Source organism: Phalaenopsis equestris, unplaced genomic scaffold (assembly GCF_001263595.1).
Source record: "Phalaenopsis equestris unplaced genomic scaffold, ASM126359v1 Scaffold000002, whole genome shotgun sequence".
NCBI lineage: Eukaryota > Viridiplantae > Streptophyta > Magnoliopsida > Asparagales > Orchidaceae > Phalaenopsis > Phalaenopsis equestris.
Genome location: NW_018164444.1, coordinates 17,777,577 through 17,805,064, shown reverse-complemented (window position 1 = coordinate 17,805,064; position 27,488 = coordinate 17,777,577). Strand labels below are relative to the sequence as shown.

At 32.3% G+C, this 27,488-nt stretch overlaps 2 protein-coding genes across 2 annotated transcripts in view; one reads left to right on the top strand and one right to left on the bottom strand.

Annotated features, from left to right (window-relative positions):
* The window catches only part of LOC110035628 (cytochrome B5-like protein), a 34,142-nt gene extending 31,616 nt beyond the window's left edge, over positions 1-2,526 (top strand). The window contains exons 6-7 of the mRNA XM_020739892.1: positions 819-886; positions 2,207-2,526. Of these exons, the coding sequence (XP_020595551.1) occupies positions 819-885 (67 nt within the window). The 3' untranslated portion in view covers position 886; positions 2,207-2,526. The remainder of the gene's footprint in view (positions 1-818; positions 887-2,206) is intronic.
* A 1,052-nt stretch (positions 2,527-3,578) lies between these two features.
* On the bottom strand, positions 3,579-21,231 carry LOC110027546 (BTB/POZ domain-containing protein POB1-like). The gene is made up of 6 exons (XM_020729032.1): positions 20,807-21,231; positions 11,760-11,885; positions 6,485-6,603; positions 6,329-6,392; positions 4,631-4,910; positions 3,579-4,499 (listed from the first exon to the last, which is right to left on the bottom strand). Exons 1-6 carry the CDS (start codon positions 21,072-21,074, stop codon positions 3,671-3,673), a joined length of 1,686 nt encoding a protein of 561 aa, XP_020584691.1. The 5' UTR covers positions 21,075-21,231; the 3' UTR covers positions 3,579-3,670.
* Between the last annotated feature and the right edge of the window lie 6,257 nt (positions 21,232-27,488).

Below are 27,488 nucleotides of genomic sequence, written 5' to 3'. Positions count from 1 at the left end.
ATACACCGCCAAAATGAATCTGTTTGAATGGCAGCAAAATTTGCTTAGAACCTATATTAGAATATTCAAATTTTTTGTGTTTGTTTTCTCATACCTGAGTTGCTATGAAGTGAAGTGGAAATGGATTATGTCCAGTATTCGTTGTTTAAAGAACTGATTACTTTTTCACTTGATTTCATAGCAGATATTTGACTTCAGCTCCATCAGTAGTCTTTAGAACTACCCTTCCAACTATTTTTGGGGAGGAAAGTGTCAAAATGATCCTGACTCTTTGCAACGAGTCATTTAAGTCCCAGAGTGTCTTTTTAGTCCTAGTCTATTTTTATATACTACAACAACAACAACAACAACAAAGCCTGAATCCCACTACGTGGGGTCGGTACATGAATCCTTTTTCTCCATTGCGTCCTATTTAGTGTCATATCTTCATTTAGTTCTAATAAATTAAAATAATTTTTTATACAATAAGCCCAAGTCTTCTTAGGTCTATCTCTGCCTTTCTTAATATAAGTCGAATCTAAAACATCTACCATCTTAATCAGATCATCAGATGGTCGACGTCTAATGTGACCAAACCATCTAAGACGACTCTCTCTAATTTTGTCCATCACCGGAGCTGCACCAACCGTAGTCAATTTTTATATAAGTTACAATAATTCTCGCGAAGGATTTTTTCATCCATTTAAAGAGTCTGGGACTAATTTGACATTTTTATATATTGAGACTAAAATGACCCCATGTAAACAGTCAGAGACTATTTTGGCATTTTGCTCTATTACAGAGCTATTTAACTTTTTTTTTTTTCTGCTTTTTTGCAGGCCGCAACATGCAACTCGGGTTTTTGACATGGTCGATGAATTCTATATTGGGGATTTGCAGCTTTGAGGTTTATATCTCACTGTTTTGACATGTTTTGCATGATACTTCAAATTTAATTAAGTTACCACACTACCTATAATGAAACAATTATGGAATGATCGCATTGCCGAAGCATGTGCTCCTTTTTCTGATTTTTCCCATCAATATTTTTCAATTCCTTGGATATTTGTATTGACTAATCACTTTCTAAATTTAAGAGTTGCAGTTTAATTATTCAAATTCTTTTTGCCAACTCATATGCCTGAGCATTAGACCGTAGGCGTCTGATATCTATCAATTGAGTAGATTATCCCTTTGAAAAAAAAAAGAGTAGATTACAATTTATTTTTTACCCTGATATACTAATGATGTCAATCGTGTCTTTCATTTTCTCAATTGCAAGTTTAATGTGTGCATTTGTAACGACTGAACCTGGTAACTTAGAATTAATCAATTTAGGCACTGTGGTCGGATGATATTAACATTTAAATAATTATTCACATATTTAGAAACTTTTAATATATAAAAGAACCACTAATAATACATAAAATACAATGCATAGAAAAATCAGAACATCCAAAAACAATAATATAGTCTGTAAACAGTTTCTCAAACTAACACGTACCTGTAAATCACTACAATGAAGAAAACAGTGAAAAAAAAAACTACGATCACATCATAACATGATACATATCACTGCAATCCTCCTCTTGTAAATTAAGTTTCTCCTACCAGATATATCAATTTACTGTTTTTCTTTTCCGGAAATGAACCATTAAATTCAAGAAGTTCACAACTTAATAAGCAATTATAATCTTAACATGCATTAAATTATTATGATAATATTTATGCATGAATAGCCAAAAAAAACGTAGTGCATTACTTTTTAAAACTGTAAGTTTTCACTTTAAATTTATATCTTCCCATTTTAATTTAAGTATTTATTATTTTAAATTATTTAAGAGTCATATCATGATTATCGTCATATCTGAAGGTATTCCAAAATTGTACCCATTAGTACACTTAAAATTTGCACCCGAGGGTACATATTTATCATTTTCTTTTTCGTTATCATGCACGGGTACATCATATCGTCTGTCAATACCATCTGAGGGTATTCATATATGTCTTAAGCTTTTACATTTCATTTCCTTTAAATCGCCTTTGTTCAAAGACATTGAAAAATCATTCTCTTTTTTTTCATTCATTTTCTTTAATTTTTATGCTTACAACATGCATCCAATTATAAAAATATTTGTCCAAAGCATTAAAAAAATTTATTTAATAAACTTTAATTTAATATATATAACAAAATAATTATTCATCTTACTTTGCTGGTTTTCTCAAGTTGAGCCCCCCTCCAAGAGGACCGGCTGGTCCATCTGGGCTGGAGCTGAACCCAGCCAGTCCCGCATGAGCCCCACATCTCTCCCCTCTCCTTTCTACTCTCTCAAAAAGGAAGCCGCCCATAAGTACTCGTAGTCTTCTCTGTAATGGATCTTGCAGAAGGCAGTTCCATGTATTTGGGATCAAAAAGTGGATGTGATCTCCTGCCGGATTCTACTCCCCGATTGCTGATACTATTTTTTAAGATTTTGAGATGAGCATGTTATTTTCCTCAGATATGTACAGTTATTGGTCCTATTCATATTATGAAATCTTTTATTTTGTTTGGTTCGTCCTGTTCGTTTAGTTTTGCAATGGCATTCATATAATAGTATGGAATTTATGAGTGCATTTCTGTACTGAGAATTGAGCTGGATAATCATGTCAATTTTATTGAGAATAATATGTTCATGTCTTGTTCAAGTGATGATTGAATTGCAAGAATATTTGAAGACTAATAAAGGAATTTAATTGAAAAGGAAAATTGAAATATATTTTAAAAAATTTAATTATTCAATTGGTCTATATTTTTTATATTTATATTATGTCTGAATCTTGCAATAATATCGCTGTGAAAACAAGTAATGGAAAAAAATCACATGCTACGTATATAAGATTTTATTAGTAATATGAATTTTTTCAATATCCTAAAACAATTTTTGCACAATGCCTCCAAAAGAGGCCCCATTGAAAAAGCACAAAAAAGGAGGTTTTGCACTAAAAAGTTTGATATTTACATATACACCAACTAAAAGTTCGAGAAATATTTGTGTATGTAAGACTTATACAAATTTGCGTACATATTATGTTATTTGGAGGGTACAGATAGGTTACACTTAGGTTATAGGAAGAATTACAATGAATATAACCTAAGTGTACTCTTCTATTAACATAATATGTATATAACTCTGCATACGTCTTATATATGCAGATATTTCTCCTAAAGGTTCATATTTACACTCAAAAGCACCCAACCCCTTGCACGAGCTCAGTTCAAAATGCTTGTCCCCGCCCTATGTGATGAACTCACAATAATTGTCACATTTCACAAATAAAAGCAATCACATCCTTATAGTTCCATTCAATTCCTATATATTGACATATCTACACATGAAAAATGTGTATTTCAATTCTTAAAAATAGTGTAAACATCTCAACCCATATAGATCAAATGCCACACTTGACATAATTATTTATTATTTCATCCCAAACAATTTTAGAGGCATTTCATTCAATTATTCCCCTGTTCTCATGCAACAAATTTATTAAATTCCCTACCAAAATGACCATAGTGTACCATCAGAATTAAGACCACCAAAAGCACCGCATAAAAATATAGCAAAAAAGTCTTTAGTAACATCAGAATTGAAGTAACAATAGTTTATGGCCACTTAACAAGTAAAAAAATTCAGTCAAACAATAGTTGTTAGTGCTGAAGCAATGGCTGTGGGTGTTTAATTGTCAGCTCAGCTCTCAAGTGAAGAACATCATTCATAAAGTATTGACTATCCTCAGCCATAAAAGCAGTCCATGGAATTGCAAACAGATTTCTGTACCCAACAGCCTTCCCTCCCGTGAAGGTATAGCATCCCTTGTATTTGCTCACAAACTCGCCTGCCAGCTTCGTCCTCGCGGCAAACTCATAGTCCACCGTAAAGCTCACCGAACCCTTCTCCTGCATTCCCAAGAAAAGTCCAAAACAATGAAATGAAATCTGTTGATCCATGTTGCAGTGCGCGGAGAGGAAGAATCCTTGGCCGCCCAAGTGGAATGCCTGGGAATACACTCGACCCGACGGATACAAATTGGCGCACTCATTCCGCTTCAGGTCTAAATAAACTATGCATTGAGGGTGGGGAAGATCGAACTCCACAACCTTCACCGGGCGATATTTGTATGCCCGTTCAACAAACCGTCGGTAAACGAGATCCTCTGTGGCGAGGGAGCGTTGCCGGTGCGGAGTCTCGGCCTTGAAGAAGAGCGCATCCATGACGGCTTTGGAGGCGATCTCGTGGTCGAGGTCATTGCCGGCAAGCACCTTCCGCAGTTTTCGGCAGGTCATGAAGGGGAATCGGATTAGGCGTACGAGGCGGGATCCGAGTATTTCTCTCCTGTCTTCAAGTTTCGGGTACTGCATTCGAGCCCACTTTAGCACCAAATCGTAAACAGCATCCTCTGAAGCCACTTGGAGGTCGTCGCTGATCAGGATTGCCTCAATTCCAGCTAGAGGTAGATTCATCACTTCATCTTGGAACCTGATGGTAAAAAACTTATTACTTACTGGAATACATAGGAATTAGGTAGAAATTAAGTTGAGGTGCTATATAAGTAAATACATAGGAATTACATAGTAATTATGTAAATGCCCCTAAATATTGTTTCTTACTTGCTTATATCCCTATATTTATTGGAAAGGAATTCTTTGGCAGCATCTGTGAGTGGTTGAACAGCAGAAGCCATGGAAACACTGGAAGGGAGCTCTAAATAGAGGAGAGCTGAATCTGTCGTCATCGGCAATGTTCTTAGTATTTGACTGCAGTGCCTCATGCAAGAAGCAACCTCGAATTTATCAGCCGCCATTAGAACATCTAGAAGGGCTGGTGCTGAGACAGTTGACAATTTCCCACTGTACATAAAGCTCAGCAGTTCCATGAGAGCAGCTTCCTCTGTAACCAAAAGAAAATAATTAAAAATTTTAATGGTAAAAGTATGTGGCATATGAAATTAACACTCAAAAAGTAGGTGTTTGGAGTGTTTTCAGAAACATGTTAATTTGTTTTAGAAACAAAATATAAAAACAAGTAAAAAACACAACAAAAATTCTTAAAAACAAAAAATAATAATAAAACAATATTGAACCCAAACAAGCCAAGAAAGCTCTGATAATCAATTAAAATATAAGTTCAAAGGGCTTCTAACATTACATTGATTAGAGTAGAAAGGTCACAGGACAGTATTCATGCATATAAGAAATTTAGTGAAAGATTACAATCAAGTTTAAAACAGGTTTTTTTGGCATTTATAGACCGTCTCCATTTATCAATGGTTATGGGTTAGATTCATGATCCTCTATTGTTAGAACAGAAACAAATTATCAGAAGAATGGTAAGATGTCGCCCTTCCAAAATTATGTCAAATTAAGAGCTTGTTTGGAATCACTTTAAAAATCAAAAGTGATTCAAAACGGCCTCTAATAATTGAAGCAAACACTAATCAGAGTATACGAAAGGGATAAAATGCCAGAATATTGCACGTCAAATCACAAATTATTAAAATATAGCACGAAATGAACATATTAGATCCTGAAGTGCTGCAAATTCATCAAAATTTATCTATAATGTAAGAAATTACACAAAAACACATTCCAAGAAAGACTTCCAAACAAATATACCTCCCTGCTTCAGAACCATGGTCCATGAAAACATGATTTGGAGTTGGCATTGGAAGGGGGGAAAAATGCACTACTAGCTACTACTACTACAAAAGAAGCATTATGTCAAAAGTAGTAGGTCAGTTCAATAAATATAAGATATTGGGTGAATTTACATACATACCACAAAATTCTTATGTATTTAGATATATAACACCTAAAGCCTCATATTTGCACGCATATCACTCAAATGTTTAACATCAAATCAAAAATATCACCATCAATATTTTTTAGAAGTGAAAAACAACTTTTTCATAAATAGGTTTATGACACCCAGGTGTTATATGTATAAATATCAAACTTTGGAAGTTTAATATGTAAATACATAAAAAATGTGTGGTATGTATGTAAATTTCCCATGATATTATTGTTAACAGATATATTTTCCTTGTTTTGAGTAAGATGATCGGAATAACTGTGGGTGTTTGGTAGCATTTAACAGATAGACCATATAAGCAATTTAATTATACGATCACCTTTTTTTAAAGTTCCACAAAGTTTGTTCATTTACAAGTAAGAATGGAGAATAGAAAAAACCTTTAATTCAGACAGTAGCCAACAATTTCACAAGTTTATGTTTATAATTTCCTTATAAACTTTTCAAGTGGTATGCAGATATACAAATAGATGAATATACCAAGTCTTTTGAACAACCTGACTCGTTAATTCGTAAGGTAGCATGCCTCTGATCAGATTCTCGCATGCCATTCGAGAAAAGCTGTAACAAAAAAAAAGGTCGAATAATCAGTAAAATAAAATCCATCCATTAAGAAGTTCAACCGATGAACATAATTGTACAACTTATATTACCTTGTAAAAAAAGGGGCTTTTTGCAGCTAATATTGCAGAATTTATATATATGGATTTGACCTTCATAAGAGAAAAATCCACATCCCAGGATGATTCATTGCCAAGAGAATGGTCATCACCTAAAAAAATGAAATGAAAAATACCTAAGAGAACGAGAAGAAGAACAGATTTCATACAAAAAGGATAGATGGCAAATACAGAACTGTCTCCCCGTTACCTCAAACACCCACGCACAAAAAATTTTGAAAATTATAATGAGAAAAAATAATAATTGCTGAATATGTGAGATAAAATGATTGAATTTAATTCCATTGTTCAATATTAAAAAGAAAATGAGAAGTTCCACATAAAAGTAGAAAAATAACTAAGGAAGCAAATTTGGAAACCAATCTTTAATTCTTGAACATGGAGTAAACTACAAAAAAAAATCGAATGTTGCTATCCACACATTGCTGGATTGCTTTCCAAATGAAAGCTGTTGTCCATGAATTGTTAAATTCTTGTAGATGGAAATTTATTTTATGTGGATTGTTGTAATGTTATCAATAAAAAACTACAGTCCACAAATTGTCTAGATTGAAAGCTGCTATACAAAAATTACAGAATGCTTTGAGATGAGAATGTTTTGGCTACATATTCATGATAATTTCAAACCTATCAGCATTTGTGGTAATATTATCTCAATGTAGAATGATTTTTTTTTACATAATAGGCCTTTACGGGTGTTATATTGAGATATCTTAGAATGGAATAACTTAAATATGGCTTCAAGAGAGTTGTCCATGCATTGGCTTACAATACAAACAACGTATCAATATGATTAAGAGAAATGTAAATGAGTTCACTCTCAAGGCAAGATATCTCTAATTATCAATACGTGTGTTTTTAGTGGTGATTCCATTTTTCTTTTGGGGTTCCATTAGAGTTTCTATGGGCTAATTTTCAAGCCTTCATATTTCTTAAAGTATACCAAGAATATACAACCTTTGAAAAATTAGAATACCTTATTTTGATCATGTCATTGCTATGCCAAGATCATATTGTAGATTCCCCAAGTCTGTTATCTCGAATTCTCTTGAACCCTTTTTAATCTGATTAGGTCTTCCTCAAAGCCATTTTTCAATGTAATATCATCCACATATATGATAAAAAACCCCTTTTTTTCTCTAGGTTAGTGCTTGATAAAGATTGTGATCAACTTAAAACTGAATGCACCCCCACTTCTCAGCATAATTGGGGAATTTGTCAAAGCACGCTAAGAAATTATTTGAGGCCATATAGAGCTTCTTTAAATTTGTACGGCTTAATGATGTTATTCTGATTTTCCAATTCAGACGGGATCTTCATGCACACTTCTCCTCAAAGCACTCCTTAAAAAAATGCTCTTAATTTCACGTTGATACAGAAGCTAGTCCAAATTTCTTGTAAAAGAGCAAAACTCAAATTGTATTGAGTGGGGCAACGGGAGAGAGAGTTTCCTTATAGATAATCTCATATGCTGGGGCATGCACTTTTACAACAATTCAATATTAAAATTTAACCACATTCCCATCTATTTTATATTTTGCTATAAAGATCCCTGTACATCCAACCAATTTTTTTCCTAGGGAAAGCTCATAAGTTTTCTAGATACCATTATTTTCAAAAGCCTGGATTTTCTCCCTCACAGCTTCCTTCTACATGAAGCCTTCAAATCTTGATAGAACTTATTTTGAACTCATATTTTATCACAAGAAAGTGATAAAAGCATGAAATCTTAAAGCAATAAGACAATCGAAATCAATATTATCATCTATAAATTTATTCTCTCTAATTTGTAATTCATTGGTCCTTGAGACCTCTCTCTAACTTGACATCAGCACTTCGTAAAATAAATCCAACCTATGGAGAATGTGCTTCATGTCTTTACTAAGAGGGAAAAGAAAACCAAGAAGAGGAGTAATCAATACATCTCCATTAAAAAAAAAGCACTCTAAATGTCAAGTTAATTTAGAGGATAGTCCAAATCTACTGCACGAGAGCTCGAAATTATATTAATAATTTCGCAAAATAAGAGAGTATTTCCTGCTAAATAATATCATTTGATTAGTTATACCATCCATATTCTCATCTAGTTTATATTTAACCATAAAGATCCATTTTCATCTGAATATTTTTTTCCCAGTGGAAGTCAAGAATTTTTCCATAAACTAATATTTTCTATGGCCCAAATTTCTTCCCTTACAACTTTCTTCCAAATAAGTGTATTAAGAACTTCAATAATACTGTTTGAATAGAATATGTATTTTTATCAATTGAAGTGACAAAAGCAAAGAAAATTGGCAAAAGCCTTTTATATGAGTACTGGTGCAATACCTCAGCGTTTTTCTTAAGATAATAGTACAATTGAGATCAGCATCATCTATGAATTTATTTTAACTAGTTTGTATTTCATAAGTCCACGAATCAAGTATGAGTTCTTGGTTGGGTTGGAGACATATTAATTGCTCCCCTCCTATTGCTGTTTTTTTCTTTTCCCATCTAGTATAGACACAAAGCTCAATTTTATTAGATTAGATGTAACTGACAAAGTGACAATGAAGTTTGCAAATCTAGTAAGGCTTCAAAAGGTTGGATGTAAGGTGATAAGAAAGTTTGCGGTGCTGATGAGGTTTCAATAAGTTGAATGAAAGACAATGAGCAATGTTCATTGTCCATGTAAATGATGAGAGACAACAATGAATAATTAATAAATCGCAAATTGAAATTCTTATTTTTAGATTTCCTAGTGATTGATCGTAGTTTGAGGAATGTTACATCGATAAAATCAATGATCATGAAATATGTTTATACTCCTTTTTTTATTCAACGGGTATCCAATAAAGAAATCCTAGACAGATATAAGGTTTAATTTGATAATATATGTGAATTAAGACTAGCTATTCAAATATTTTTTAAGAATGAAAGCAATGATTTGTCTTAAAAAATGCATATAGAAGATTTTGAAATCGGATTTGAAATTTAAATACTCTTAAGAACGTTCTATAAATGAGATATTCAACTATTAGGATGGTTTATCCCAAAAGATACTTGAGAATACTTGTCAAAAACACTAATGTTCAAGTTATCTCTAAGAGATGTATTCTTTCTTTCAAAAACTTCATTTTTTAAGAGGTGCCGACATAAGAGCTTTAAGGGAAAATCTTTTAGCATAGGAGATAATTTTCTAAGACTAATTCGAATCATAATTCATCAATACTGGTTTCTAGAATTTGAATTTTGGTCTGAAGGCGAATGTTCGTGTTGAAATATTTATAAATTTATCTGGCTTCAAAATTTTCTTTTATTTGAAAATTTTAAGTAAAATAGAAATAATTGTTGATGATAGAAATAAACCAGCAAGCTCCATAGATATTTTTATTCTAGGTGATCTTCACACATAACTGTAAACTTAATCAAAGATTGGAAATTTACAGGATTGAAAAAGATAGTAACTAAATGAGTTTTTAAGCATATGAAAAACTTCACACTGAAATATCTTTGAATTATTGTCGGCCAATAGAAAAGAAATTAATTATTCAAAGTGATGTTTGGTTATCTTAGGTGATAGTACCAAAACTAAAATCAAGATCATTATTTGAAGTATATTTGGATTTTGAAGTCAGGGTTTTAATGTATATACAACTGACTGTTTAAGCTCGTATCCTGAGAACTCATTCGTTAGAACATAAAATTTTGAAAAATACCTCCCCACTACCACTTATTCTCTTCAAGTTCAAGTCCTAAAAGCGACTGATTCTATGAGAATTTAATAACACAATCTTTTTCTCAATTAAGTTTGCTAATTAATAGTGAGTTGTATTATAAATTATGCAATTGAAGTGCATGGTTAAGTGTCAAATCTTTTGGTAGAATGACAAAACTCATTTTCACCACTTTTGATATGACTTATCTGCCATTTAAACATTATAATTTTCATAGAATTTACCATATTTATGAAAGACTTTTTTTACTCCTATCATATGACATAGCGCTATAGAGTCTACAATCAAAGTAGTACTTTTCATCATTTTTGTAGTAAGAGCATTTTAAAATTTATGTTTTCAAGTAAACAAACTTATTCTATTGATATTCTAAAATTAAGCTTGGGAGAAACAACATCTTGTTATTAATTAGCTATCCAAATATTTGTAAGAGTAAGAAGTCCCTACGATTTGCCCTGTTGCTGGTTCTCTTTGAAATTTACTAATTCAGTATTTTACTATGGATTTCTCATGTTTTCAATCAAATTCTTCATTTAAAATTAGTTTCAAACATAGAATTGCTAGCATCTTAACCACTGGTTTCTTTGTCATAGTTGCCAGCATCATTCCAGAAGAATCCTTCACATATTTCTGCAACTCTTATTGGAAGAAAACTGGCTTTCCGTGTTGAAAAAAGACTAACTGGCTTGGAGAAGAAAACCTTTATTGAAGATTGCGTTAATCTCATAAGGAATAGGACTTTAATGGCTTTGATACAATAGGAGAGGAAAATAGAAAATTAGAAATTTTATAATTGAATTGTGTTGCCTTTTTTTGCATAAAAATTAAGACAAGAAACTTTACATAAATAGGCAGAGAAATAACTAGCAAGGAAATCGGCACATCGAGAAACCAGTCTTTAATTTCGGAATACTAAGTTAACTGCACAACAAAAATGAATTGTTTTCAACGAATTGCAGCAGTGCTAGAGATAGAAAGCTGTTGTCAACAAATTATTGGATTGTTATATAAGGAAAAAGATGCTAACAATGAATTTCTATATCACTTTAGATGTAAAATTGTTATCAATGAATTGTTGGCTTGCTATAAACGTTAAGATATTGACCATGAATTTCTTTATTATTTCAACTAAAATCATAAAGGCCAACAAAAAACTTTCTCCAGTGTCGTCAAAGATATCTCAAATTAAAACTATTCAGGGACCAAAGAAAGTTATAGATGAAAAAAAAACATTAGAACTCTGCAGCTGGAAAAACTTTTGAGGCTCAAAAAAATATATGAACGTATAATCCTCTGAAAGGTCTCCAGGCCTCAATGTGAGTCAAAATATATAATTCTTGGAGTGCCCTTAATCAGCTCATTCATGAATATCAGGAAATATGCTGATAGCTAAATTTAAAGAGATAAAATGCAGTCAATCTAGCATTAACTGTGTTCTAAAAGAGCAAAAGTAACAGGACTCATAGCACAAAGATGGAATATGATAGCACGAACATTTGATAAGAAATTCAACCATGCGGAGAGAACATTACCTGAAGGTGACTCTTCTATCATTGCCACAGTCTCTCCATCATTGTTTTCATATGTCAGAATGTCCTCTGTGTCAGGCTGGTGACCATCCAAAATGTGTTCCGAACTATAGACAGCAAACCCCGATGCTAAAACAAAAGAAAATTTCATTTTAATATAAACTGTTCTGAAAAGCTAAAATCATATAGATGTCTTATAAAGCAGAAATTACGTCAAGTACAGCTGCTTAATAGACAAAAATCTCATTTACAGTTAACAATAGAATATCATTCTAGTTAGGGGCTGCTTGCTGGGTGTGTTTTAAATAGATGCATAATTGTGAAGTAAGAATATGTAAGATGTTTAGATTTTCAGAAAATATTTGGTTGCATGAAAGTTCAATACAATGAAATTAATGCATTTCAGGTGAAAAGTAAAACATGAATGAACTAATGATAACCTCTTCATCCTCTTCTTCTAAACATATTCTAGTTTCATCTTTGATAAACTTTACTTGAACTAAATCTTTACTTTTCTTATCTTTTTGCTTGACTAGTTTATGCATATATCTTTCACCATCTTTGATATATAATTTACTATAAAGATCATTAAAAGCAAAAGGTTTTAACATTTTCTTAAAAACATTTAGTTTCATGAATGCATAAGATATTTATCTTCATATGAATCATAAAATCTACTAATTTCATTAATTTACTTGTAAGAGTAGCTAAATTTCAAACTTTTATCCTAATATTATTTTCACAAACTAACCTCTTTACCCACATTCGTCCATAATGTAAGATTTTTTTCTTATTTAACACTACATTCGGGTATCAATGCAATAGCCCTTACACACTTATCATTGTAGTCAGGTTATAGAGCACGTCAAATCTAGATGACGCTCTAACATTGACATAATGATTTAAAGGATTAATGTCATAAATTTTCATCATAATTTTTAAATTAATCTAAAGCAACCCTCTACTTTTCACATATGGGGCTTGGAACCTAACAATAGCAGTGTTTATTTTGGATTTTTTTTTTAATTGGCCCATCAATCAAGATACATTGCCATCAACAAAAGTTTAAAATTGTCTGCGCTAGCTATTGAGAAGAAATGGCATCACAAAATGTTGAAAGTCCATTTTCTAGCACACTATATTGTAATTTTGCAATATCTCAAACTAAACAAACTAAACCAATTAAACAAGAGCAAGATATTGTTTCAAATGACAATACTTAACCAATAGTATAAACCAGAAACAATAATATTTTAGATATGATTGAAAATCCTCTTACATTTGAATCCCAATAGTAACTTAGAGCACGAAGTAAAGAGAAACTGAGATTTTTAGTTCCACACACAATTCGTATAATAGTGTTTATTTCTTTGACGAGCATGCAAATCCACAATTCCAAAAATTGCTCAAATCCATAAATCCAAGCTTGTCCCTTACCAAAACATATAATGCCACATGACTTGTGAAACAAAACACATTTAACTTGTGTGGCTATTAAGCACGACTGGCAACATTTTTTGTTAATATAAAGGTGTTGCCCTTAACACAACTATTCCACAATGCAATTTCATCCAATATAACAATAATGATGAAAAAGATGAGCATTGGATATAATAATATAAAAATCAGTTCAAAATGTATCAACCATAATGAAAATCACTAAACTACTAACCATTTTTAAAGATGGATTGCTTAAGTGTCAGTAATTTTAAAATGCAATTACTCTATCTCACAATGAAAGAGAGAGATGCAATGAGAGAATGAGTTGTGTAAGTGAATGAGAAGTGTTTGAGCTGCATGATTTTAGGGATAGGGTGTTGAAGATTGGGCAAGTAAGAGAGAGTGGGAATTGATCCTGGCGAGATAAAATAGCATATGCAAGTCTGGGAGAGAGAGACATTGAGTGCCCATGAGTAGAGAGGGACTAGTGCAAAATTTTCTTTTTTTATAATGCAAAATGGGGCAGTTGGACATCCATTTTAATAGTGCAAGTATATGATGCCTGAAATATGACGTGGTAGTAAAGCGAGGTGTCGCTTCCACTCGAATGATAATTAAAATAGAGTTTTCTTACAATGACAACAACAACAACCTTGATCAAACTAAGTGGGGTCGGGTAAATGAATCATTTTTCTACATTGTTCCCTATTGATTGTCATATTTTCATTTCATTCTAATATATTAAGATCATTTATTTTTTATACAACATTAATATATTAAGATCATTTTTTATACAACATGCCCAAGTCTTTTTAAGTCTACCTCCACCTTTCTTTCTAATAAATTAAGATCATTTTTTATACAACACTGCCTAACCTTTTTAAGTCTACCTCTACCTTTCTTAGCAAAAGTTAAATCTAAATCTAAAATATTTGCTCTCCTCACAGAGTCATTAGATAGTTGAAGTTTAATAAAAATTGATTTTTTTAATGAAATAAATTTTAATTAAATTAAATTATAAAATAATTGTATTTATTTTTTCAGTTATTGTTTTCATTAGATTACTATTTATATACTTCTTCTCATAAAAAGATAATTTTAATTATGTAGCATTAATTTAAAAAAATATAATATGTATGTATGTATATTGGCTCTTATTCATGAACTTGCATTGCTTGCACTTGTCAATGTTTCATTTTAGTCTTGTGCATGGTTAATTTTTCGTGCATTGAATTTGATAATGTGCAGGTAGGGGTGTAAGTGAGTCAAGCTGACTCGTGAGCCGGCTTAAGCTCAGCTCGATAAGTGGCTCGTGAACTAAGGTCGACGAGGTAACATGCTAAGCTCAAGCTAGCCTCGACTCGATTCGTTAACTCATGAGTTGGCTCGTTTAAAAAATATTAATATAAAATATAGTCAAAACATATAAAATTTTGAATACTTAATCTTTAAAGTATTAAAAAAGTTTAGAAATAATATTTTGTATTTTATATTAAATGATTTATTATTATTTCTATCTCAAAATGCAATTATTCTATCTCAAGATGAAAGTTGCATGCCCCTTTCAACAAAATGCAATTATCCTATCTCAAAATGAAAATTGCATGCACGCTTTAACAAAAAATGCACTCACATAAACAATTAGATTTGAACAATTCTCAAATCATGAGCAAGTGTCTCGAAGCAAATCAATTTTATTGAAAAAATTTCATTATTCGTGTAAGACATGAGTACTATAAAAGTATGCTCAACCATCAAAACCAAATTTTCGCATGCATACGCAGGCTGCTCCCACTCAAAATCAAAATCATTATAGCTTCAAAGCATTAAGCTTGCCTTTTATGAAATGTTAAAAGTCAAATTTATCCCAGTTTAAGAACCATGCAATTGTTTTGAAAAGCAAGCATTCAATGTGAAGTTCATAAAAACTCTCCATCAAACTTCAACCCACTATCATGTTGTTGTATGGTGCGCTCGAATAAGCCGCCTCAACTATAGAGCAAGCTAGCAAATTCTACTTTCCAAATTCGATCCTCGTGAAAGAAGGTTGGAGTCGACAAAAAGATTGCACTCCTACAACTCTTAAAATTTCAAAAGTATTAAAAAAATTCTATTGGCCATCCTAGCTATAGAGCAAAGTCACAAGTCTTACATTTCAAATCATGACAAAAAAAAGATTCTAAGGGCCTGTTTGGGGCAGCTTATTTGGTGCGGTGGCATTTTGAAAACGCACATAACCTGTTTAAGTAAATTGTGTTTTGGCAGCTTATGCATTTTCAAAATGCAGAAAACAGCGTTTTCACATTGCACCTATCTAGGTGCGGTGGGTGTCTTGCCTACAAACTACGTAATACATGCAATTCTCAGAACCACTCGTCCACAAACGAGGGTAGAATTGACGACATTTGTAATACAATGAATATTAAATGAACTCAAGTGATGCAAACATTAAAACCCGATGCTCTATAAGCAAACAAGCAAGGTAGATTGTTTCAAGCAAAAAAGTATAAACCTTTGAATAACATGATAGCAGATGCAAATATTTAAAATTACAAGTAATGAGACCTGCTCTCAAATTGAAAAAAAAAAATTTTAAATAACTTTTGCCAATGACAGCAAATTAATTCAAAATGCCCATAAATATCAAAGCAAATTAATTGAACCTCAAATCCATAAAATGAAAAATAAAAAATCCAAAAAAGTACACAAAAAAATTCAAGCATATATGATGTCCACTTAAAGCTTAAAAAGACTAACCATCCATCATCTGCACAAAAATTTATAAATAAAAAATAAAAAATTAAGATTAATTATAACTCACAAAACGCCAATGTCATATTTAATGCATCATATGAATATTCTTAAAAATGTCATGACAATAAGAATGTGCCACATGCCCTTTAATTCCAATCAGGTGGTTCACAACCTAAATGACACAATTATATTAAAGTTACGAACAAACTTCAGATGTTCCTCATTGATTTAATCCAAGAGTTATAATCATAAAATGCGCCTAATATAGCATAAAGCTCCTCATTAGTTATGAAAATTGACCTATTTAAGCAAGCAAACATGTACAATGAGCCTATGAGATTCCGGTAGATCGACTATCATGCTAACAATGTAGATCAAGGTCCATGATAACCCAGGGCAACATAATAGAAGGATCTTAATCAAGTTCATCATCATTTCTCACCCACCATCCGCTCCAAGTTAACTGCGGGAAATTTCCTCTTTGTAAAATTAAATTAATACCGTCATAAGTTGAATATTTATAATATTGACTAGCTTCAATTGAAAGTCCTCTCGCGATAAAGAGTAATTAATCATAAAGACTAGCACATGTTAAAAAACTCAAACTAGGTCATCAATCATTATAAAATTCAGGTGAAATTTCTAGATAGTGTATCAAATCTGCCTTCTAAAATTTTAGCACGAAACCACTCTTATAAAAGAGCTAGATGAGAATTTTCAGATCCCACAAAAGAGAAGTTTGGTATGAAATATATGTGCATGCATGTTGTTAAAAAGCTTACATTATAGAAGAAAACTCCTACAATCCCAATAGCTACATCAATAGATGCTAAAGAGAAAGAAAGTGTGAGCTATGCTCCAAAAATGCAAGGCATGCCAAGCATGATCCATCACATAGCATTATTGTAATTACAATATTAAAATCTCTACAATTCGTTAAGTGAATCATTTGTTTGGTTATCTTTCCTCTTAGCCTCTTGTTATCACCATATTTGATCCTAATATTCTACCGCAATGAAGCACCAAATAACACTCAATTGAAAAATCTGAAGCACTAGACAAAGTATATATTACCTTCATAATGTGGCTAAGGAGGAGTATGATGATTTGCATTTTTGGTATAACAAATGCACCAATAAATTTATGAAATCACAAATAGGTGTTTGGAGAAGGTAGCCATTTATAATTTATGCACCTTAGGGTAAAAAAGTTATAAAAAGTTTTATAAAATGGCTGATGCTTTGAAAATATTTATAAAATGTTAATATCTCAAATAAATTTAACAAAAATAGATCAATAATTCTCTAGTGAAAATGGTCACGTATCATATTTGACTTCAATTATAAAATATTTAGCCTAGTTTGGTGACTAAGAAACAAAATCTGAGGTAGCATAACATGGAGCGCATTGAATAAAGACAGTTGTAAATTCTATAAGCTATACACTTTATAGATGCACTGACGGCAACAAAATTAAACAATTTACACACAAACTTATATGTTTCACAGTAATTACTTGCAACTAAAACAGATTATAAATCTAGACATTGTTCAAACAATTAAGATAAGGGGTGAGATGTGCTTATTCCAGAGTTGTAAAAAGTAGGAATGTTTTCACTAATTTCTTTTTAAAAAAATACACAAATGGGGTCCCTTGCAATGGAACTAGACAATAACAAAAACTAGTGTTAAAGTATTAAATATTCCAAAATCACTTATATCAAGCTTATCTAAATTATGAAGATATGATCTGCAAAGGTGTTATCGCGTTAATACAATATTTCGAATCTCGTGCTTCTTTAAAGGGAACCGGGATTCAATACTTCTCAAGTCAAAAGCAAATTTAAGTTATTTCATGCAAATCAAAAAAGAGTACAAGAAAGATGAAATTTCAAAAAGAAAAAACTCATTAACAATAGTATATTACACAAAATGGTATCATACATCCCCATTGTTGTCATTTTTTTTCTATTTAAAACTGAACGTTAGAGAAAGCAAAAAAAAAAAAAACAGAGAGAGAGAGAGTTCTTTAATCTAACCATCCTAAATATTGGATAGAGATAGTACAATTCAATATTCAATCTGACATCAAAAAATATCCATACAAGAGAAATGACCAAACATAGTTCCAAATCGTTAATACAATCTGCATGGTCACATTCCCAATCAATCTCTACCTAGATATAAGGCAACTACTTTTTGAATTTAAAAATTCAATACCATCATGTTTGTTATGTTTTAAAAATATGAATCAATTAAAAGGTAAAATTGCACAATTGAGTATTAAGATATTTTCTTTTTATGACGCCAAATGTAAGCATCACGAAGTTTTAAAGCATAAATCTCAAAATAAAATCATTAAGAAATTAAAATAGGTAAGGCACTTAAGACTAATAATTTTAAATCCTGACATAACATTATAAAAGTCATGAGAGCACTCAATAATAAGCAAAAGGAGTAAAATGAAAAAGTAAATATTAAAAATAAGTCTAGATAAAAACAAATAACCATATCCTAAAAAAACTAATTATGTCTTAGGACTAAATTCAATTTTTTCTCACTTTCATCACTTAGGGGTCCTCATCATAATCATTATCATAGTTTTTCTTTTTTTTCTTTTTTTTCTTTTTTGCATCTCTCATCTTCAATTGTATCATTTCATTCAAAACAAACTATTTACGACTTCGGACTCTAAATTCAAAATTTTCTCACTTTCATTACTAAAGGGTCTTCATCAAAATCATTATCATAGTTAATTGTTTTTTTTTTTTTTGCACTTTCATCTTCAATTGTATCAATATCCTTCAAAATAAACTAATTATGACTTAAAACTTAAATTCAAAATTTTCTTTCATTTCGTCACTTAGGGGTCTTCATCAAATTCATTATCATAATTAATTGCTTTTGCATCCCAATTCTTCAGTTGTATCAATATCCTTCAAATCTTTATCATATTCAACCTTGATCACATTCTTGTTCCTTAATTAATAAAAAATAGTAGAATATTATTTAAAATGATAATTAAATTGACCCCTTATAACTAAAATTGCATAAAATTCTAAGCTAACTTTCGTTGTTACTTCCTTGGCAGCTTGTTGTTACTTCCTTGGCAGCTTATTGTTTTTATTTCTTCATCAAGAAAATCAATGTTGCAATCTTCCTTGTGTAATTGTGATAGTGAATATCTATTTTCATCCTCTAAATTCATTAGTCACCCGATGACATATTGACATATCATTGAGAACCAAGGGATCTTCATCAACCTCCAAACTTTCTTCCTCAAATGTTCATCTTTTTGTGACTTGTTGTGCATCATGTAAGCTAATAAGTTCAGGATGAAAATAACCAAGGAATGTTAATCATCCTAAAACATGAAAAAGACACATACATCTCTTTAGAAAACACCTGTGATGCTATAGTCAATATATTTTGCATGTCTCTTTCTCAGCGGCATGGCTAAAGACACACAACATAGGTGACATCTTCAATTGCAGTCTGTTTAGTTAAGCATTATTAAATGTAATAATTGCAATACTATCTTGAATAATGAATGTTGATTATAGCCTTTCTCAATCTTTTTTTTCCATATTGAATTAAACTGACTAACTAATTGTGACAGCATTAATAGTCAGTAAAACAAACACACAACATCCTTGAAATATAACCGAGTTGTCAAGAAACAAATTTTCCCATAAAGACATAAAATTGAAATGGTATTAGCTACTGCGATGAGCCTTAACCGAAATTCTTTGGCATGGTTCCCATCAAAAAACCTAGATGAAACACCAAATATTTCAAATTAAGCCTGCATATGTTCACCATTGGAAGGAGAACAATCTGAGGCGCACCTTGAGGCATAACTTAAGGCAATTACGAAGAAAAATGTTTTGAAATGTGTGTCTTGAAGACCTCGAGCAAGGCATACCCCTCACATTAGTTAAGGTCCCCCTCAAGAAGCGCCTAGCCCCAAATTTGTTGAGGCGTGCATCTCTTAGCGCTTGAATTTGTTCTGCTTTATTAGACAATTCAAATACAAGTCGAAACCGAATTATCACGCAAAAGAACTCCCCTTAGACCAAATGGCCAATTAGGCTTCACAATGTCATCGTCTGCTGCTTCTACTGCTTGCACCACCACTGCCACTTTTTGTTTCTGTTATCGGCACCCACATTGCTGCTTGTTGCTTCCACTACAGCAGCCATTTGCTTCTTCTGCTACTATAATTGTTTGTTGCTCATGCTACAGCCAATACCATCTACTACTCATGTTACAGCCATCGTTGATTGTTGTTCCTCTTGCTGCTGCCACGTCAAGCTACTACTGTTGCCGCCGCTAGCTGCTCTTGTTGCGACCCCCGCTAGCTGCTCCTGCTGCCACTGTTGCTTGCTGCCTTCACGATCGTTGCTCCAGCTTATGATCACTTATTATTATGTATATATTTAAATTTATGAATGTTGTTATGTTCATTGGACAAAAGGAATTAGATAAGTCTATTATGCTAAACACATCTTATGTTTTACTTTATACTTTATATTACTTTCATTTCATATTTTATGTTAGTTTGAAGACATGATCAGTTGATTTTAACATTATATTTATATTTTGTGCAAGTTGTTACATAATATTTTGCGACTTGTGCACTTTGTTATGCCTCCCCTGACTGACGAAAAATTCCTTGATACCCAATTGCACAAATTTAAACATTGCATGCTATCAACACCGCCAAGCAAAATTCAAAAGTTGCATCTAAAACGAAAAATCAAAGGAAGTTTCAACACAAACAATCTTCATTGCAGCAAGGGAAACTAAAGATAACTGTGCTAAACCATAAACAGATGTTCTAACAAGGGAGCTAACCTTTGTCCTTCTTCAGGTCCTCCCTCCTGCGCTTACGATGTCGGGCCCAATCAGAGATGCTGGTGCACACATCGCCTTCGACTTTGCTCTCCGCAGGCCCCGGGATGACCTCAATCCGCAGCACCCGGTCGGAGAAGTTGCTCGAGTTGAAGGCGAATTCGAAGTTCTGATCAGCGCTCGCGTGTGAGAAACTCGGTTCCATGATGATTCTCCTCTGCAAAGGCTCCAACTCTATCTCAGAAATCTTCCTCAAATCCCTTGCTCTCATCACCCACGTCGCCGATCGAAGGCCAAGCCCTCGCTTCTACCCCAACTCGCAACCCTAACCCTAGGCCCTCCCTCGCTCGACGGGGAAGAAAGACTCCTGAACGGTGATTAGTTAGAACGGCCAAGAGAAAAGAAGAGAGTGATGTGGACGAGCAGCGGATGCTATAAAATATAATATTTCTGAAAGAGAATTTCTAATCCTTCATTTTGCCTAAAGTTTAATAAGAATATTTTTTTTATATTCGTTTTTTTAATAAATGTAATATAAAAATAAACTAATTACACGTCATATTTGAATGAGTGGTTTTACATTTAGAGATGATGTATCTTCGATGACAGACAATATTATAGAGAGTAGTCTTAGATATTTTAGCCACATTAAACATCATGATTCGATTTTGAGGGTGTATGTTTTAGATTCTACTTATGATAGGAAAGGAAAATGTATGCTAAAAACTTGTTGTATAAAAAATTATTTAAATTTATTAAAATTAAATGAAAATATGACATTATATTGGACATAATAGAGAAAAATGATTCATATAGCCGACCCTACTTAGTGAGTTGTTGTTACCTTAACTATACTATGACACCTTTCAAAATACCTATGTTGGTAGAAGCTTTCCATATGTTGATCTTTCCACACATAATCAACTAAATCTTTAATATCAATTGAGTAAGGGTATGTTTGGTTTTGTCAGTTTGGGCAAAATGTGTTTTGGTAGCTTTCTCAAAAATTTGTCGTTGTAATTTGCGTTTTTCCATTATTCCTGACTAGGTATGGTGACAGTTTTTTGACTGTGACCTGACTTAAAATAGAAAAATTTAATATTCGCCGCAGTTTTTTAAACATCAGATTATATTACTCAGCAGCTCTTAATAAGTTACAGCTGCTCCTAACAGACCCTAAGTGTTGGTCTAGCCCCAAAGAGTAAAACACTAGATGAAAAAATAATTAGACAACTAATCGAACCCTACCAAAAGGATTGTTATCACTCAACTTCCCCCAAAGAATGACATAAGAAAATACATTTAAAACAAATGAGTGTAAAATCAATCATAACTAGAAGTGTAATATTTATGATATAAAACTATAAGAATGATATACAACATGAAATAATTTGGAGGCCATGGGAATAAAAAAAAAACATTAAATGGCACGAATAATTTGCTTTATCATCATTCACCAAATCAGTCCATAATAGACCATGAATGTCAAGCATACAATATGTACTTTCTACATAATACTATGATAACAATCTTGTATCATGATGGTAAATTGTTTTGTTAATTCATGCCACACAATGCATTATTTCATTCTTATATTAGCTATTGGGACATATGATAGATAGAGGTGATGCTAAATCAATTATCATACAAGCTTGTGATCTCCTGATTAGATGCTCAAACAATAAACAAACATATCACTGTTGTATTCATTGGCTAAGGGCAAAGGCAATGGTCATATGGCAGTCTATGAATTAGTGTAATGATAGTTATAGTAATTACTTGTAAAATATTAAGTGATAAGTTAGCAATGGATAAATTAGGTGATAAATAATGAAAAATACCTCATCTTGAACTTGTTTATTATGAAAAGGAGAGAGTAAATATAATCCAAGTGTATGTTATAATAACATATAAAGAATGGGTAAATTGGTTGATAAATAATAAAAATTTACTTGATGAGGAATATAATTTTTTAAATTTATTTTAATAATTTTTAGATAAAGGCGTGAGTTTTAATATATTTTTAGTATATTTTATATTAGAATTATTTAAAATCAATCTGATCATGAGTTGAACAATTGAGTCAAGACTCGATTGAGCTTGGCTCGTTTGCTCGTCCAGCTAAGCTCACGAGCAACTTATCAAGCTGAGCCTGAGCAATTTCAGAAGTCGACTTCTCATATTTTTAACAAAGTTTTAAACTCATCAAACATTCACACGTACCAAAAGAGATGAAAGATTTGAGTGTTATTGAGGACAACCTATTAACTGCAGACATCCTGGCGTACGAACGTCAGTGGATGAGGAGGCAACTTCGCCACAAATTGAAGTTGTTTGACGCAGCCTCCCAATCCATTGTTGCATGTAATTTCCTTATAATTTTTTTCATATATTTCTCTTCAATACATAATTAACAAAAATATAACCAAATACTTAATGCATTTTTATAAACTCATTTGGTTATAAATCAGTATTACAGTGTGAGTGAAGTACACACTACTATATATATATATATGCCCAATCTCATATAATGGAGAAATTTAACTCACAAATATTTTCTTAACTTTAAAAATGAATTTAATCCCACTTAAGCCCTCCTTTAATTCTCTCATTTACAAAAATATACTTTATAAAATTATATATATATATATATAATTAAAGTGCTTTATAAATCATAAATGTTCATCACCCACCTCAAATAAATAAAAAATATCATCATATAAACCTAAAAATTATCTATATACTGTCCTTACATTCCTAATATTCAGAGAGAGAAATTAGAGAGAGAGAGAGAGAGGGTAGAGAGGGAGAGAGAAAGAGCAACTGGAGCTCCCCTCACTCCATATAAGAAAGGAAGATGGAAGGAGCCATCTTCATTCTCTTGTGTGGGGAAAGGAGAGCTCCGGTAGCTAAAAATCGTACCTTTGCTCAACAGTAAACTGATCAGCCTTCAAAACTCCTTCATTGCCGCAACAGTGAAAGCAAACTTCACCACTGTTACTCGTTAGGTTAAACAAGAAACTAAATAAGAGAAATAGAAGACTTTTTCTCTCTCTTCTTGTGAACCTATACCCCACTTATATAGACCAACATCCATGCCTTGCTCTTCATGTCTCTCTCATATCTCTCTCTCTCTCTCTCTCTCTCTCTCTCTATATATATATATATATAAATTTAGCAAAAAAAGATATTTTTTATGTAAATACATAAATTTTAAGTGTCAAAAAACTAATATGCATAAAAAGATATATTATGTTATAAACTAAATCTATATTTTTAGAATCAATCAACAGTCTGAAATCTGAAGAATCTTATTCCAAACATGACTGAGGAACCTATGTGCTAGATTTGGCTAGAAAGAAATACTTGACTTAGCCAATTCAAGGGACACATGCTTATACCCTGCACGATTTTCCAAGCGTTCCCCACATCATTTAGTGTGTAAAACCTTGCACAACCTGAGCTTTTGTTCTTGGGTTTTATCTTTTTGCCTTTTTCTTGCAAAAAGTAATGATGTGGACACCAACTCTCAGATTTTTCCTGTGATTGTGGGAATCTCCATTTTATCTTTATTTACATATCAAGCAATCAATTTTCAGTTTTTACATACATACCCAACTTATCTTTGCATGGAATGATATAAAATTTTGTGATATTTTGATGTGATGTGAAAGATTTGGATGCATGGTATAAATATAAAAAAGTAAAGTTTATGAGTTATTTTGTTATATGAGCACATGGGAATGGGGTATTATGTATGAAAATGCCCCATTTATAAAAATATAACTCTCAATCCTCTTATAATTCGAAAAGAAATAAGAAAAATCTACCAAGAAAACAAGCACACACGTACACAAATGCATATATATTCATACATATAGGTGCATGTATATGCAAACATATAGATACATAAAAATTCATACATATATATCCACACACACAAATATATATAAAGCATGCATATACATGCATGTATATATATGCACACATATTGTTTATAAGGTTGGTGCCGCAAGCCGCGGCCTGTTGGTTGGTGGGGTTCATTGTAAGTCCCTGTAGGTCACGGGTTCGATCCCAAATAGGGCTGAGTTCTCGAAAATTTAGACACATGATCCGGGCTTTCATCATGGGGCTTTGAGCATAAAAAATTTATATTTGGGCCTCTGTCGATTTCCTTTTTTATAATATATCACGCACACATATCAACAAGGAGAGAGAGAGAGGGAGAGATGAGATGAGACGCAAAAAGAGGAGATGGGTTCACTTATCCATATACCCAAATTTTGCTAAAAGGTCAGCAAACCTTCTAAAAGTATTAACTAGTAATTATTAGCCTAGTTCTTTCAACGTTAAAAGCTAGCATTGTCTTCTAGGACATATGTGCTAATATTTAAAAAATGGCATATGATTCTATAAAGTTTGATTAAAGACTTTTATTTTTAAAAATAATTAAATTATTCATATATTTATGCATAAACATATTGCAAGTGATGCATAGAAATTTAGTAGTCAAAATTTGAAGCACAGAGCTATTTTTATGAGTGTAATATATTTATATCAATATGTTATAATTAGATCATGCATACCAAAAATACAAAAATGTCCTTAAAGTATTGTTAAGAGATTCCATGTAGCATATATATACCTATAAGATCATTTTGAGTTATACATATTTTTTTATTTGGGGGCATTTACATACATACCATCCAATTCATATATATTTACATATATAAAATCTAAACTTTATTTTTTTTACATTTATACCAACCAAATATTTCATATCACATCCAAAATATCACTATTTTAACATTTAAAAAATGAATTGTATATTTTCATGCAGGTGTAAAGCGGTATATATATATATGTAAAAATTGAAGTTTAGGTCTTATATATATATAAATACATAATAATTGAATGGTATGTATGCAAATCTTCCATTTATTTTCAATAAAATTTCAACAACTTAATTTTGGTGTGCACAAATGTATAGGGTTGCTAGTTAGTTTATAGATAGGATATTAGATATACAAATAAATAAAATTTGGGCGGCATGGTATTTGTTATTGTTATTGAAGTGATTCTAAGTGGGGGCTTGTGTGGTTATTAATACCTTTGGGTGTTTGAGAGTGGCTAGATTTTGCTTGATGGCTAAAGAGTCTTCATCTTTCTTCATTTGTACGCTAATTAATGTCTCCTGAATAAAAGGTAGATGTAAATAACGACGTAAGTTTGCGTACGACAAAAGTGAACGCAAATGCTTTTGTTAACCTTTATGTCATCATGGGGCGGGTCGATGCGGGCTAATGTCAGCAATTTATGATGCTCATGTTGACATGGGTTGTTTACGTTAGACACGTTCGACACTAATTTCATTTGCGACTTCCGTTTTTTTGGGGATCATATAACTGAAGCAAATCTGCAAGTAAAACTGTTTTGAATCGGATTATTTTCATATTAGCATCGAAAAATGCTGATTTGGCTAAATCTTACAGTGTTCTTAAATCTCTCACAAGCTTCATAAATAGAACATCTTTTTAACTAGACAAAGGATGTGATATTGTTCTTAAGTTTGATAGTAGTAGATGGTGGAAAATATTTGGCCAAAAATTTTTAGGCCAAGTCACTCCGATTGTGATTGATCCTGGTGCTAAGGGATCTGGTCACATCTTGCCTTTATCCCCAAATGAAAAAGTAAATAGCCTTAGTATAACGATATCATTTGAGACATCGTTATACATGAAGGCGACACACAATTCTAGGAAAATAGATAGGGCGAGGTTAGTGTCTTTTTTGGGTGATCCCCCTAAGTAGTTGTTAGGTATCATTTGAAATATAATAGGTTCAATTTCAAGGGAGATGGCTTCTACAGTAGGCTTGTTGATACTCAAATAAATTTCTTCTATGAAAGGATTGGCATACTCTCTAAATGGTTTAGGCATGATATTAAGTTTGGCCATGTTATTCTCTTCATGTGATATTAAATTTTTTTAACTATTTTTCAAGTTTTGGGTTGTAAGGAACAAGTTCAACAAAATGCGTCATCAACATACAAATCTAGGACCAATTAGGGACCCTAAACAAACAAATTAAGCAAATCACAACAAACCAAATGCTTAGAACAAATAGAGAGAGCACAGTAATAAACATTAAAATTACATAACCCTTATTCATGAAATGACCCTCCTATTAATAGATAAAGGGATCATGAAATTACATCTATTTCCATAGTTAAATAGGGACAACATGGGATAAGTTTGGTAATAGACATTAATATTGAATGAGGGGGCATTAAAAGACGTCCAATCGAGTGTATAGTCTGAGCAACCGTTGTTTGGCGGTCAATTGAATGATGACGACAGTTGGTCAGATGTTTAGCTGACTGTTTTTGTTCGTTCGGCCGGTGTGATGAATCTCGCCAAGTCGGTTAGTGCGGAAATTTGGTCGGGATATCATTCGAAGAGGTCGTTGATTATCACCTATTGTAAGGGTTGGTTGTCCCACTAATAGCATGCGCTAGGAAGTTAAAAGATGGACTCTTTATTTTCTCCTCGTGAGTCCCCACCTCCCACATCCTCCCCTTGTGACCGTTGGACTTCTTTGAGATTCATGCAATCACATTTTCGATGTATGTGTGTGTGTGTGTGTGTGTGTGTGTGTGCGCGTGGGTGTGTGTGGGGGCGTGGGG